Here is a 16,631-nt window from a genome sequence, read left to right on the forward strand (position 1 = left end):
TCCCTATAACCAGCTCCTCCAAATTACATACTGATTACGATTTATAACGAAGTACTACTCTACCCATAAAAAGTTATTCCGTTATTATACGTCCTCTGTTTACATCCGTATACTGCACAAGTCAGTACTTGAAAATATAAGTGAGATTAAAATAAAAATGCTACCAACAATAAAGAATGATAGCGTGGATGTAGCAGTTCATAGAATTGCGTGTTTTATTTTGAGTGTACGGCGATGACGGCGGCACGGGAAATGGGAAACTGAGGGTTTCCTTATTGATTTCAACGTGTTAACGTCACTTCTCGTTTCCTGTTACCCAACTTCCTGGGATCAAATAGCTGCCATTGGTCTGGGTAGAACATTGCGCTTGCGCATGAGCAGAAGGGGGGAAGGGTGGGGGGTTAAGGTCGGCGAGGAGGAAGGAAGTGGCCTTTTTCTCTTTGAATTGGTCTGTGGCGTGGATGCTGGAAGCAGCGGTTTGGTGCGAAGTCCGGGAGTTCTGGTCGCTGGGTGTCGATACTCAGCTCTGGAGGAGACGACATGGATAATAGTAGTAATCCAGGGAGAGGGTCCTTGGGCGGTTTCTTTGGTGGAGGCGCTCCCGTCTACTCGCACGCGGACTTAGCTGGAGTACCATGTGAGTGAGTGCGGGCGGCAGTGGTACTTGGGCCGGGCCAGGGCTTCCATTCGTTTTAGGTGCTGTAGTATAGCTGCTAGTGTAACTAGCCGACAGTATACAGCTATGTGTGGTATAAACTGAGCGGTTCCTCAGGTTGGTTTAGTAAATCTTTGAAGGTCACAAGTTAATGGGTTCACATAAGTTCACCTTGTACTCTTTGGATTCCCACCGACCCCAGCAGAATTTCCTTTTTTTGTTTTTGTTGTTAACTGGTGAAATAAGATGAAATACTCTGATGGGAAATCAGGAGTGAGATGTTCGGAAGTTCCTGTGTACAGCTGCTTTATTAAAGTATTTCTAATGCAAAATGTAATTAGGCTGGTAAACCTGCAAACATAACGAGATGGACATAGGACCAGATGCACTAAACTTAACGAGCCAGCAATGTGGTTTTTAAACTGGTTCTAGCCAGTTTAACGCGCAAGTAGTAAACAGGGACATGCACAAAAAGGTTAACCAAGGCATTTTCCTGTCAAGGTAGCAACTAACGAAAACGGGATGCAAATGAGCAAATTAGTATTATAATGTGTATGCAATGCACTACCGCTTTCCGATTCACTTACGTGGAAAACTTAACGGGAGGTCTGCACCTCTCCTTCGGGCTGCTGTGAGGGAATCGGAAGGAAAAAAGGGACGTCCTTCTAAAGTGCCTAACATGGACATCCTTCACTCAGAACTACTACTACTTAGCATTTCTATAGCGCTACCAGGGTTACGCAGCGCTGTACAAGTTTAACACGGGGAAGGACCGTCCCTGCTCAAAAGAGCTTACAATCTAAAGGTTACAAACTATGTAGTCAGTGTAGGTATCAAGAAAAAAGGACGTCCCTGACGAGCACCTGGACGTTTTCCTTCAGCTTTTGTAATGGGCGTCCTTCTTGGACGTGTTTTTCTTACGTGCCTGGAATGACCACAGCCATGGAGGTTCTCTTAACATTATCCTCGTCCCCTCCAAGGTTGTTTTCAGCTTGCGCTCTCCCCACGATCAGGACGTCCAAATCAAAACTTTTTGGATGTCCCTCCTTTCAGGTCTCTAAGCCAATCACAAGCGCGTTTAGCTGTCACTGGCCCAGATGTCATTGGTATGAGGACCTTCTCCGTCTTCAAATCTCTCCTCATTGACTCTTCCTACGCAGACGGGCTTATTGCACCAAGGTCCAGTACTTATGGATCCCTCCGGCTTTGGTCTTATGGCAGTTGAAGAAGAAGAGCTACGCAGGAGTAATACCACCTTGCTTCAAGCCTGAAAGTGGTCCACTTCTTATTCTAGAGTGTGGAGAACCTTTGAGAGCTGGTCTGCACAGAATGGTGTTTCTCCATTTTGTGCTTCCTCGTCTCAAATTTTATCCTTCAGGAGGGATTCAAAAAAAGTCTTGGCTTTCGATTTGCTGAAGGTTCAGGTGGCAGCGTTGCTGTTTTTTAGGGGCAAGATACAGAATGCCTCAGCTGCTCACTCTGATTTAGTGCGATCAAGGGAGTTGATCTGCTTCCCCCTCTCCAATATTTGTCCTTGGTGGAGTCAGGTAGTTCTTAAGGCTGTTCAATCAACTCCCTTTGAACCCCTTAGTTCGGCAACTGTTAAAGATATTATTTTAAAGGCGGTGTTTGTAGTTGCTTTTCATCAGCATGGAGAGTTTCAGAGCTTCGAGCTCTCTTGCAGTGATCCCTCTCTCCACTTTTCTGACTGAGGAGTTTCTATACAGACAGTTCAGTCCTTTTTGCCAAAGATTGTATCTTTTTTTCATGTTAGACTGTTTCTTCCTTCTTTTTCCAGGGAGGTCTGTTCTGCAGAATACACTTCCCTTCGACTGGATGTGAAGCGCATCCTTATTTATTTAGATTTAGATTTTGCTCACATCTTTTTCAGTAGTAGCTCAAGGTGAGTTACATTCAGGTACTCTGGATATTTATTTGTCCCAGGAGGCCTCACAATCTAAGTTTTTACCTGAGGCAATGGAGGGTTAAGTGACTTGCCCAAGATCACAAGGAGCAGCAGTGGGATTTGAACCGGCCACCTCTGGATTGCAAGACTAGTGCTCTAACCACTAGGCCACTCCTCCTCTTCCTTTAATCATATGTAGCACTATATTTTAGCTTGATGCATCCACAAGTAGCACTTTCACTAAAACAGCTTTATAGCTGACTAAATTGAATTGTTTCTCCTAATAAGTAAATGCCAAACATCCCAGAAATATCTAATTCTTGATCTATATTTATGTACCAGTCTTGATACCTTGAGATTTCACAATCCACTCATCCAAAAAAGCATTTCTGCTAAGATATGTACTGGAGAGCTTGTGTTATACATTGGAAGTACAATATGGAAAAACATCTCAATGCTACCTACCCTACACTGTAAATTAAAATGTTCTATTACGTATTGTGTTGACCTTGTAAGTAGTATACTATGCCATACTTTGTATTATTTAAATATTTTTATTGTTGTAATTGTCTATTGTTTGATTTATTCTTACTGTACATATCCTTGAGTGAATTCCTTCTAAAAGCGGTAAATATTTCCTAATGAAGAAATAATAATAAAAACTTGCATATAGTTGAGGAAAACCAGGATGCATACTTTCAATTGATATGGCTAACAAATGCATTAAGGAAAAAGAAAACTGTTAAATATTTATTAGATTCTCCAAATCAGCATTGGTAGCTAGTGAAAACCAGAGTTGGCCATTACTATATATTTTACGTCATATAATAATCTTTGATTTTTGTTTTTGTTTTTTATTTAAGTGACGGGTATGAGTCCATTGTCGCCATATTTAAATGTGGACCCTAGGTACCTAGTACAGGTAAGAAACATTTTTATTTTACTTATTCTGTGTTCTACCACAGTGGAATGCATAAAACTTCCATTTCTTGAAGTATTACCGTCATGAACTTAATGTATTCCTCTTGATGTAGTGTTTCCCAGCCCTATTAGGCATGCCTAACCAGTTGGGTCTTCAGGATTAGCACAGTATGTATTAGATGGGTCTCCAGTAGAAAATCCTATTCATATTCAGGGCCCCATGCAAAAAGCTACTGCGAGTCTAACCACACAGTTACTGTGGGGTGTGTGTACATGTTGTTGGGCATAGAACGCAGAGAGGGCTTGAGCACATGAGTTAAACTGCACAGAAGATGTGGCCATATGCTGTATTAAAATGCATGGTAATGAGCTCATTCAAGACGCAGTATTCTGACTTCTGACAAGTACACAATGTGAGAATTTGTTTGCCAGGTCTGAGACAGTTTAGAAGGTTCTGTGGAGAGGATTTGATGTAAGTTTTTTTTTTCAGATTTAGCAGTCAATTTTGTCAGCTTTTTGCAAGCATAAGGAAACCTGCAAATTTCAGAGTTACATTGGAGATTACAAACATGCTTGTTTCCCAACAAAACCGAAAGTGAAGGCATACTTTAGTGCCTGTTCTTCTGCGCCTAAATATGAGCCTTACAAAACTTTAATGTGCAAGTAGTTGTTGTGAGGCTCATATTTAGGTGCCAACATATGCGTGTTCAAACAAAAGCTGAAAATGAAAGCACACAAGAGCCACACCTATTGCCAAACCTGTCTGGCATGCTCCTCTCCCATTAGCCACAAGTATTTTGTGCATAAATTTTGTATACCATTAGCTTTTTGCATGGCACATGATTACACTTGCAGTAGAAGCCATGCACTCAAGATATTCACTTGCTGCTTTACCATGAGCCTGTCTGCATTGGCCTCTTTGTGGTTACTCTGAAAAGTTGAACAGCTGGGTGCATCTCTAGAAGAGGGTTTGAAAATACTGCACTAGTATAAGGCTTCCCAAAGCCATGTTGTAAATTGCAAATGAAAATGTGTGTGTATTGAAGTGGCGGGAGGGGGTGGCAGTTCAAATACAAAAACACAATATCCAAACACGAGTCAAAGTATTACTGAAAAGTGTATGTGAGCATAATCTGTCTTATTTTGTGCTTAGTCACCAATAATTGTTATAAATAGACAATAATAAGTTCATGAGTACTATAATAAACTTCCAATTGTCCGATGACAAACGCGTTTTCCCAAAACTTTATATATAGAAGCAGAGTGCTTGGCATCCCTCGCTCAATCTGCATTCATGCAAGCATACTGGGATTCTTATACAATAATTGGTACTCTTGTAAAATGTGTATGATGCAGCATATTATGGATCTTAGCATATATATGAAAATCCATAATAACTGTAATATTGACAACATCCCAACTATCTGCTTCTGTATAATGCCTTCTTAAGAGAAAAAAAAGACCACAAAACAATTAGTGCTCATATCAGCTGCAAACTGCAGTTTCTCTTGGTGAATGAGCATAACCAAAGGTCAAAATCTCTCATGTTAAATGATGCATTTGTAATTCATTGTAAGCCTGCTTTCAAAATATATTACAGCACTTAATTCATAGTGCTAGGCTTCATATCATCGTCTGCTGTGATCCCAGCAAAGATTACTGTTGTGCATTGTGCTGCTTCAGAGTAATGTTGATTCTTTGGGAAGAAGCAGGCCGTAGTTTCTCACATCTGGGTAACATCATCTGACAGAGCCCGGTGCGGACTGCTTCAGAGTAATGTTGATTCTTTGGGAACAAGCAGGCCATGGTTTCTCACATCTGGGTAGCATCATCTGACAGAGCCCTGTGCGGACGCTGACTAGCGAATTAAAGAATTTTCTAGCAGCGTCCCACCACTTATGCACTGGTGCCTTCCTGCCCAATGCACGAGTGCAGATCCCTCAATCTTGTTTTTTCCCACAGAGCAGGGAGGATACATTTTGTGGCCAAGACCGAGCTTCTCATCTTTCCCCCTAAACAAACCTCTCATCTCCCCCCTTTCTCTATTTCTGTGGATGGCACTCTCATTCTCCCTGTCTCATCAGCTCGTAACTTTGGGGTCATCTTCGACTCCTCTTTCTCCTTCTCTGCTCACATTCAGCAGATTGTCAAAACCTGTCGTTTCTTTCTTTATAACATCAACAAAATCCGTCCCTTCATCTCTGAGCACTCTACCAGAACCCTCAACCTCACTCTTATTACCTCTCGCCTAGACTATTGCAACCTGCTTCTCACTGGCCTTCCACTTAGCCATCTCTTTCCTCTTCAATCAGTCCAAAACTCTTCTGCACGACTCATTTTCCGCCAAAATCGCTATGCTCATATTAGCCCTCTCCTCAAGGCACTTCACTGGCTCCCTATCCGTTTCCGCATTCAATTCAAACTTCTCTTACTGACTATAAGTGTATTCACTCTACTGCTCTCCAGTACCTCTCCACTCTTCTCTCCCTACACCCCTCCTCGGGCACTCCGTTCTGTTGACAAATCTCTCATTTGTCCCCTTCTCCTCTACTGCTAATTCCAGACTCCGTTCCTTCTATCTCGCTGCACCACACGCCTGAAATAGACTTCCCGAGCATGTACGTCTAGCCCCATCTTTGGCCATTTTCAAGTCCAAGCTAAAAGGCTACCTCTTTGACGCCGCTTTTTGAGTCCTAACCACTGCTCACTTGCCTGTACCTTTTTATCCCCTCCTCTTTAATTCCCCTTACCCCTTAGTTGTTCTGTCTCTTGCCTGTCTTATTTAGATTGTGAGCTCTTTGAGCAGGGACTGTCTTTATGTGTGTGGTGTACAGCGCTGTGTATGCCTTGTAGCGCTATAGAAGTGTTAAGTAGTAGTGTTCTCTCAGTCCGTCTGTTACTTTTTTGCAGTGTCTTCCCGTGCAGGGGTGTGGGTTTTTTTTTTTTTTTTGCCAAGTTAGTAGTTTTTATTTTTCTATTTCTTTTTTTTTTTTTCCCCTTTATTTTCATTAGTTGGGGTTTTTTGTTTCAGCTCTTAAGCCTTACTTTATTTTTGTGACCGGTTAGGCTGGAGCACTGACTTCAATTTGACCACTGCCCCCTTTTCGGTCACAGTTGAGTTTAATTTAGCTGCAATTCTTTTGTCTGTCCCAGAAGACCCCCAGTGGCTTAGAGGTGTGCCCAGTGTAATTGGGTGATATCTGTAACAGGCTCACACTCTTGGTTCATTGGGTGCCTTAGGCCTGACCATGAGCCTACTTTTTTTCTTTCTGTTTAAAAATGCAGTTTAGGACACAGAGGGCACTGCAGGTCCAAGAGGAGAAACATTTTGGCTCTTCAAAGACCAGTACATCATCAACACCTGAAGAGGTGGCGATGCATTTGTTTCCGAGCAGCCAGGTCCCAGTTAACAGTTCGGCACCGGTTTTCTCAGGCTACCTTTCTCAGGTCTCCCCCACCTTTGACGATGCCTTCATTCAATGGAGCAGTTCCAGGTTGTCCTCAGGGAGGAGCTGGCACAGATGCTGCAACTGCAAACTGCTCGGGCATCAAGGGTGCTTGCGCCAGCTGCAGATCAGCCCCAGATTCTTCCTAAGGCTCAGCCTATGCCTCTGCAGAGATTATCGATGCCAGCGCCTCAAAGGATTGACATTCACACATACAGTACTGCTCTCGACATTGGGGGAGGAAGCTTCCCTGGAGTCAGAGGGTAGGGCTGTACCTTGTCACTTTAGGACGTGGATAGGGTTCCTCTGAGCCGAGGCAGGCACAGACTCATTCAGCCAGGTCTGAGTATGGTGAAGAGTTTGAGTGGGGACCGTTCATGGGACTGTGAGGAGGACTTGCACTACTTCTCAGAGAATTAGTCTTATGGGATACCCTCTGATCCCTTCCCACCTCAAGATGGACGTAAATCTCTACCAGATGACTTCTTTCACTGGTTTTATTTGGGAGATGGCTTCGGCCATTCCATTAAATTAGAGATGGAGGAGCCTAGGGCGTAAATGTTAACTGTCCTAGGCTTCAAGTCTCCTCCAAAGGAAGGGGTCACAGTATCTTTTGCTCCCTATCCTTAAGGATGCGCAGACAAAGAACTGGGAATCTTCCCTCTTAGTGCAGGTCGCATCTAAGAAGGTGGATATGCAGTATCGTATCCAGAAGGTTCTTGGATTCAAGAGGGCCCAACTGCCTCGCCACTCTCTGGTGGTCAAATCCGCCCTCAAATGAGTTAGGAGTTCCAGGACTCATGCATTGGTGTCCCCAGATTGGGAGGCTTGTACACTGGACTTGTTTGGGAGGAAAGCTTTTCAGGCCTCGATGCTTATTGTCCACATTTAGTCCAACCAGCTCTGCGTGAGCCTTTACTTGCTGTCTTTGGTCTGCAGTATGCTAAGTCTTGTGGATTCTCTCTCACAGGAGCAGGCCACAGAGCTTCACCAGCTGGCCGGTAAGCAGCTGGAGTGTTAAAAATAACTGGCCAGGGGTGCGTATGATTCTTTTGATATAGTGTTTAGACTCTCCACCATGGATGTTGGGAATGCTCGGACTCTCACGGCTGCATGTCTGACCTAGAACCAGCAGTTAGGGAGAGATTGTCAGACGTTCTGTGCCGAGGTTTGGAGTTAAGGTAGAGAAGGTTGCGGACCTCGTCAAGTAACATACAGATTACATAACATAACTGACAGCACATAGTAAGTGACAGCAAATAAAGACCTGAGTGGTCCATCCAGTCTGCCAATAGTCACACTCATTATGAATTCATACCATCCAACTTCTGTCTCAGCAACCTTGAGCTGCAGCCTCCTCTTCTAGGAGGTTTTTGAGTGGGCCTAGGCAGCAACCCTACTACTCTGAGGCACTGGTTTCCTTCTCACTCTGCCCAGATCCCCACAGGCCTAGCATGCCCACTGTTAGAAGCCTCAGCTGGCAGGATAGCCAATGTGATAGTCTGTTGGGGCAGGCAATCCTGAACTTGTTCAGTGTCTAGAATCCAACTGTTCTCTCCCCCACCCCAGGGCCAAGCCAGGCTACACCTCCGTACTTAGTATGTCTGTAGTTTCAGGGTTGATTGACTTTCAGGCCTCGATGTTTTGAGGCCCTATTGTCCTAGCATTATTTTCGGTGAGACTGGTAGCTAGGGATTCCCAAATGTGAGAATACGACAGTCTGCTTGTCCTTGGAGAAAGGAGTTATTCACCTGTAGCAAGTGTTCTCTGAGGACTGCAGGCCAAGTATTCTCACATACCCTCCCACGTCCACTTGCAGTTGAATTCTTTAGCTTTTTACAGTAAATGAGGGACCTGCGCTTGCTCATTGGGTGGGAAGACCCCAGCGCATGCACCGTGGGATATTGCTAGAAAATTCATGAACTCATTAGTCAGTATCTGAACCAGGCTCAGTCAGATGACATCCCAGAGATGTGAGAATACGTGGCTTGCTGTCTTCAGAGAACACCTGCTACAGGTGAGTAACATTTGCTTTATACAGGCAAGACACCTCACAACATAATGCACCTTTTCTATTTCATATTGGACATTTATTTGAGCCCTTTTAAATTCAAATCAGCCAACCCATGACAGAAAATTTAACATGTTGACAGCCAATTAGCATGTGTCTGCTGCATCATAGGTTTTTTTGTTGTTTTTGTTTCAAATTTTGCTTTATTAGAAGAAATAAAAGCATACAGATCCTTCATATGACAGCATATACCTCAGCAATTACAGAGCATCTATGCATAACACATTCAATAGAACATCAAACCATAATAACCTCTCCCCCACCCCACACCAATCATCCCCACCCCAAAGCCAACCATTAAGCTGTAAACAATGAGGAATCGGGACTAACAGTCCACTGTATATAAGAGTCCTAAGTCTGATGGTATTTCAGGGTAGAGCCACTGCGCATCACTGTTAACTTGGACATCAAATGACTATAATCCAATTTGCAGAGAATCATCTGAAGGCCAAGAAGAACAAGCTTGCTGGCCACCAACATATGGGTGACCAACCAGTGAACATGTTCCTTCGCTGCCGCTGATTTAAAATGAAGAAGACAATGGTTCATTCGCATAGGATACGATGTCTTAGTTACACTGTAAATAAGTTTCAAAACCATGGTCCAAAGCTTTTGAGCATGAGGACAAGACGACCAAATATGAACCATATCCCCAGTCTGACCACATTGGCGCCAGCACTGACCTGATCACAATTGGAACATCTTGGCCAGATGCTAGGGTGTATAATACCAGCAATAAAAGATTTTTATATCCATTTTCCACCAAACCACTAGATACAGACACTTTAAGCAGCCATTTAAATATTCTTTCCCACCTAACATAATGCCCTTTCCTATTTCAAAATATATTTATGTATAGGCTGAGTGCGTAAAAGAAGGTCCCTATGTATCCGAGAGACACTTCCTCTCCCCCCCCCCCCCCCCCCCCCCACTAGCCATCACGCGCTCCAAACAAGTTTTCACAAGACTCAACTCCCCCTTTGCTCTATGCAAAATAAAATTGCGAAGCTGGCCATATTGAAAAGTATTAAGAGCCGAGAGACCATATTCCTCACAGAGCTCACCGAAAGATAATAGTTCCCCTTCTTCCCATATTTGACCAAGTTTACAAAGGCCCAGACCCTACCCAGCAGGGATAACAAGAATCCACCAAACCCAGGGTAAAACGTGGAGCAAACCGAATAAACATATTTAGAAAGTACAACTGACCCGGAAAAAACTGATCCTGACATTTGCTCCAGAGAGAAAGAGGCCCGCCTAACAGAGTAGTAGTAGTAACAGAGGAGGAACATTCTTAGCACTATCCCTCAAGAGGTGGCCCGGCAGCCACGGAATAGCCCTCAGAGGATACAGATCCAGCCATGACTGCTCCAAAGATTTCCAAATCTTAGAAGAACCTTTTAGCCAATCAGCCAAAATGCGAAACTGCGCTGCTTGGTAATAAAGGGAAATGGGACTTGATATACCGCCTTTCTGAGGTTTTTGCAACCACATTCAAAGTGGTTTACTTATATTCAGGTACTTATTTTGTACTAGGGGCAATGGAGGGTTAAGTGACTTGCCCAGAGTCACAAGGAGCTGCAGTGGGAATCGAACTCAGTTTGCCAGGATCAAAGTCCACTGCACTGACCACTAGGCCACTCCTCCACAGAAAAAAGCATGGGACACCCATTCCCGCCTGCGCTTGCAGTTGATACATAAAGAAATAGGGAGAGCCAAGAACAGATAGAGTAGTTTGGGAAGCATAATCATTTTAACCGCACTAATACGCCCAAGCCAAGAAAGTGTCAAACCCTCCCACCTATCCAGTTCTAGGAACAATTCTCGCACCTTATCAGGGAAATTAGCCTCATAAAGACTATCCAAACTCCGAGTTAAATTTACCCCTAAATATCATATAAAACGTGTAGCCCATCAAAACGCATAGCTCGATTGTAAGTAAGTCACTTGAGAATTAGGAAGATTGACGTCAAGGGCTTCCGATTTGCTCATATTTATTTTAAAACCAGAAACTGCCCCACATTTCTGTAAAACCGATAGAAGTTCTGGAAATGAGACGATCGGATCTACCAAGGTAAGGAGTACATCATCAGCAAAAAGTAAAAGCTTGGTCTCAATCCCACCACATATAGGCCCCATAATTTTCGGGTGCGCACAAATAACAAGAGCGTTCAATAGTCAACGCAAATAATAAGGGGAATAAGGCACATCCCTGCCTCGTACCTCTCGGAAGAGCAAAAGACAATGAGCATTGACCCGAACCGAAGCCCGAGGAGTTGCATAAATGAGCTTAATCCAATGCAAAAACTGGCCAGACACACCAAATTTCTCCAAGACCGCAGATAAGAAAGGCCAGTGCACCCGATCAAATACCTTCTCTGCATCCAATGACAAACACAGGGGGTAACCCATGGCATGAGATTGATATATAAGATGAAGAGCTCTATGAATATTATCGAAGGTCTGACGCATTTAATGTCCTCTTGATGATAACATATTAGATTTGTATTATCTTCTTCCTTTGCATATGCAGCAGATGAATCCAGGAACTGGTGGGTTGGGATAGAGATTACAAAGCTGAAAGGCAGTGATACCAGACGGGTCAGCTCCTCCACCTCAGTATATCTCTATCTCTAGCAGGTTGTAGACGGTGCCTCTGCAGCTCCTGGATTCGTCTCTTGGGCCTGATCCTGAGCCTTTTGTCCAGTTGAGCTTAGGGGGTGTTTGGGCTCTGTGCCAACTTTAGGGGCACATCAGCCAGCCAATCCAGGGGCTGGGGGGCTTCTGACCTTCCCCCCCCCCCCCCCCCCCCCCCCGAGTTCATTCTGCTGCTCGTATGCCTATATTTTGCAGAAGTCTGGTAGAGGAGCTGACAGTTCCTTTTTAGTTCAGCCTTTGGATATTTCTGGCTTGTTCCCTGTCTGTCTCCTCTGATGGACCCTCTCCAGCTCAGCAATAGGGTCCATTGCTCCCCTGTCTCCTATTCGGAAGGAGTCTTTTCAGGGTTGTCCCTTTCTGCACAGAGGCAGCAATAATCACCTGAGCTGGAAAGCCATGTTTGCCTAAGTGGGTGCATTGATGGCAACAGGCTCGAGTAGGCCTGTCTGTGGTGAGTTAAGATTTTCTTATAGCTCCTGCGTTGGCTCAAGGCTGTTCTTGTTGTGGGAAACAGTGAACAGCATCAGAGCAGGGCTGCTTGTGTGTTGGCCCTCTGAAAGGGCCTGTTTAATATTTTTATTTACAGACTTTGTCCCCTCAGTTTTTTCTCTGAGGGCAGTTGCTTAAACACCCTGAACGTTTCCCTCTGCTTCCTTTGTGGAACTCTGTATATTGGCAGCAGGGTTGCCATATTAAAAAAAAAAATTCCCACACAAAACCGCTCAAAAACCGCACACACCCCACTCCCGACGTCATCACCCCCGCCCCTTCCGTCATCACCCCCACCCCTTCCGTCATCGCCCCCACCCCTTCCGTCATCGCCCCCGCCGTCATCAGCCCCGCCCCCACCATCATTGCCCCGTCCAAAATGTCACAAACCCTGCCTCTGTCGCCATTAGCCCCACCCCCTGCCGGCCGAAAAACCGCCCAAAACCCGCACAGAAAAAAGAAAACGAGCCCAAAAAACCGCAACCCGCTGCAGGCAAAAGTTTCCCGTGGAGGGTTGCGGAAAACCGCCCATCTGGCAACCCTGATTAGCAGTACAGGTATTGTCTATGGGTACACCATCCTGAGTGTTCCTGATCTCCTCTGAAATTGGACGCTTAGCAGGGTTGGGCCTGGTTTCTACTTGGATGGGAGACTGCCTGAGAATACAAGGTCCAAGGTTTTTTGTGTTTTGTTTTTTTTCTTTTCTGCACCTTTAGAAGGGAGTTTATAGGCTTATGCCTTTGGCGCCATGTTTCTGTGGTAAATGTTACATTTTGTTGTTTTCTGGTGCTCGTGCTCTGGTCTCCGTGGTAACTATGGAACCTCCACTGCTGCCATGGGAGCATTATCTCCAGGTGCAGTAGTTTCAGCAAATAGTTTTTTATCTGGAAGATGGCTGGCTTTCAACCTGAAGGGGTCAGGTTTAAGGCTGGTTTGTGTTTCATATTAGAAGTTGTGGCCCTCGCCTCTTGTTTGTATGGGGCATATTTTACTTCACTCTCCCATATTGCTTGCCTTGACAAGCAGTTCATTGCATAGCTGGGACAGTTTACACTATGCTACAGTGCCAAAAGTTAGCTCTGCTGCTCTTCTAGTATTGTACTCTGGCACTGGTCAAACTTGCATACCACTTCCAGCTTCCACTGTATCTGTGGCATCTCTAGCTAGTTGTATGTTGCAGTGTCTTTAATGCTTTTTTTGCACTTTTGCATTTTTTCTTTGTATTGGAGAGCTAGCTATATTGCAGAGGTACTTCAATTTAGCATTCTTCCCTGCACTTCTCCTCAAGGAAGTGTTTTTTCTCTTTCCTGTTTGTCCCCTTCATCTGCGGTTTCTCTGGTTGGCTGTTCTGGACCTGCATGTTCAGTTCCAGGCTTTGCCTTTCGGCATGGCTACAGCTGCACGCACCTTTTCCTAGGTTAGGTAGTTTTGCGGCATTCTCTGCAAGGACAGCATCAGAGTGCACCCCGCTCTAGACGAGTAGCGAGAGTTAATTTTTCACGGGTCTCGCTGATGGAATCCTTGGACTGGGTGGTCACTTCAAATGAGCCACTTTGTCTCGTCCCAGACAGCTCTGATACAATTTTTTCTTAACCGAAGACTGGAGGATCTAACTTCAGACTCGGATGCGCAGTGTGCTTGGGGCGCTGAGTCCTCAGGCCTGGCAATGTGTTCATGTCTTGAGCTCTGTGGCGGCTACTTTGGAGGTAGTGCCGTGGGCTGTTCTCACATGCGACTTCTATAGCTCTCGCTTCTCAGCAGATAGTCTTCTGTGTCCCAGAAGTGTCAGTGCCGTCTTCTGTGGCGGTTCTTGGCACAGCTGTACATGAACTGGTGGCTCCATAATTTTTCCCTGTGGAGGGGATGCTTTGGCGCCTCCGCAGTGGATGGTGGTGGTCACGGATGCAAGTCTTTTGGCTTGGAGAGCCCTTTGCCGCCTCCTTCCACCTCCAAGGCGGTGGATGATACAGGAGATGGTGTGGCCGATCTGCCTGGACCTGTTTTTGTTGCTGTTCATCTTCTAGCCTTCCAGGACTTGTTGTGGGCCAGGTGGTGCTTGTGCCGTCGGAGAACACGACAGCAGTGGCTTCTTCGACAGGGTGGGACTCCAAGGCGTGTCACCCCCATGGAGGGGGCAGAGGACCTTGTGTTCTGTTTCTCCGCGGCCCACTTTGCGGGCTTTTCTTACGGTGAGCTCTCTGCCATCTTCTGGTCTTGGCGGAATGGTTATTTCGCACCAGTAGTTCTTCAGTTTGGCCTCAGGTAGAGAGCTCCGGATGTACATCTGATAGTGTTCCAGCTGGATGCCGAGTTGCTTTCTTTCTTTTGTCATTGGAAAGAGGGTGATTCGGAAGGGTTGGTTGGTTCATCTGCTTCTTTAGCCAGAGGACGTTCTTTGATAATGTTTCCTCCGTGGCCTCTCTTAGTTCTTCTTGGATTGCTCACCACCAGGGCCGAGCCATTCTGGTAGCTCCGGATTGGCCTCGGCACCCTTGGTATGTGGATCTGGTGCGGCCCCTGGTGGTGCCTCAGTTTCGAATTCTGCTCAACTTCGGTCTCTTCCTTCAGGGTGCGTTACTGAGTGGAGGGTCCCTCATGCTTTGATCTTATGACCTAGGTTTTTTGAGAGGTTGAGGAAGAGTTCTTCGGACACAGTGATTACTGCTCTATTATGAGCTTTTATGTGATCCACTTCGACCGCGTATTCTTGGGTGTAGAAGATGTTTTGGGGCATGGTTGCTGCCCACACTTTGTCTCCTTTGCGGGTGGCTGTTCCTCAGCAATTGATTTATTTCTGCAGGGCGGATTGCAGAAGGGCCTTGTCTCTAATTTGCTTCAGGTGCAGGTGGTGGTAGCTTCTGGGAGAGTGTATCGGGCTCTTCCGCACCTGGATATGGTGCATTTCTTGTAGAGTGCTTTGCTCCTCCGCTGCTTGTTTGCCCTGAAACCTCGTTCTTGTTCTCGGAGCCTAGCTTAGGGCTCCTTGCCTACCGAGCATTGATTTGGACTCCTTTTGATCCTTTGCAGAAGGCTTTGCTTAGGAGCTTACTTGCAAGCAGTGTGCTTGGTTGCCAATTCTTCGGCACACAGAGTGTCTGAAATTTTAGCACTGCCATGCTGAGCTGCTTTTCTACAATTTGCTGACTGGAGTGACCTCCTCTTCTTACCGGCTATGATTTGGCCTTCCTTCTTGATCAGCCTCTTTTTTTTTTTTTTTTTTTTCCCCCCCCTCCTTTTGGGAGGGGGATTTTCATGAGAAGTACGCGGAGCTTGGTCTTCTGGATGTTCAGAGGGTTATCCTCCGGCATTCGCAGATGTCGCACGTTTTTCAGCATTCTAATCTTCTCTTTGTCCTTCTCACTGGTTCTTGCCGTGGGGCGACTGCCTCTGATCCGGCTATTTCTCGTTGGATTGCAGATACTTTGTTTCCGTGGATTTTATTTTTTTGAAAAGTTGCATCCCGCCGGTGGTGGTCAAGGTTGTTCCACGAGGTTGCTATCTACCTCTTGGGTGGAACTGGTTTGCTTTTGCTATTCGGATGCTGCCTTTGCAGCGGCTATTCTGTCTCGAAGAGCAGCAACTTTCCATCCTCATTAGGGATTGCTTTGGTACATCCCACCAGCTCCTGGATTCGTCTGCATATGTTAAGGAAGGTAAAATTATGCTTTACCTACTGATAATTTTCTTTCCTTTAACAGCAGCAGATGAATCCAGGATCCCGCCCTCTGTCAGCCGCGATTGTTTTGCCTGTCTGGTTTTTGTTGCTTTGAAACTGAAGACCAGGACAAGAGCGAACAAACAAAAAAAAGACCCCCCCAGAGAGAACAGAAACCACTGAAGAGGAGTCCATCGTGGTCATGGTTTCTCTTAAGTCGGACTGACAAGTTTCTGTTGTCTTTGGTTGGTGAGGAAGGCTTCCTGGTTTCTTGTCTGATACTGCTTTGTGATGAGACGTATACTGAGGTGAAGGAGGAGCTGACCCGTCTGGTATCACTGCCGTCAGCTTTGTAATCTCTATCTCCACCTGCTGGTAGATGGACACAACCACCAGTTCCTGGATTTATCTGCTGCTACTAAAGGAAAGAAAATTATCAGTAGGTAAGGCATAATTTTACCACCCCCTAGGTCTCCAAACTTCTGCCCTCAGAGTACATCGAGCCTATCGCACCCCCAATTTGATATAGCATTCTTTTTGCCTGTTGTATTCTGATTTAATTTTATAAAAGCGCTTCATGTTGAGTTGCTATTACAGAAGCCTCTGTACCTTGGGACCTTAAGGCTGTCCTTAGAGCTCTGAAGCTGCTGTTAAAGCCAATGAAATCTACTTTGCTAAAGAGTCACCTGAAACTCACTGTTTCTAGTAGCTGTTAACTCAGGTGGACAAATAAGTGAACTTCATGCTTTTGTTACCTTTGTGCTATATGTTCAATTTCATCACAACAAACTCCCTATCTAAAATGGTAACACCTTTCCATGTTACTGAGG

At 45.3% G+C, this 16,631-nt stretch overlaps 1 protein-coding gene across 1 annotated transcript in view; it reads left to right on the forward strand.

Moving 5' to 3' along the window:
- Positions 1 to 380: 380 nt before the first annotated feature.
- TIMM23B (translocase of inner mitochondrial membrane 23 homolog B) overlaps positions 381 to 16,631 on the forward strand; it is a 56,805-nt gene continuing 40,554 nt past the window's right edge. Inside the window, exons 1-2 of the mRNA XM_030203290.1 lie at positions 381 to 637; positions 3,425 to 3,483. Coding sequence (XP_030059150.1) covers positions 541 to 637; positions 3,425 to 3,483 — 156 coding nt within the window. The 5' untranslated portion in view covers positions 381 to 540. The remainder of the gene's footprint in view (positions 638 to 3,424; positions 3,484 to 16,631) is intronic.

This window comes from Microcaecilia unicolor, chromosome 5 (assembly GCF_901765095.1).
Source record: "Microcaecilia unicolor chromosome 5, aMicUni1.1, whole genome shotgun sequence".
Taxonomy (NCBI): Eukaryota; Metazoa; Chordata; class Amphibia; order Gymnophiona; family Siphonopidae; genus Microcaecilia; species Microcaecilia unicolor.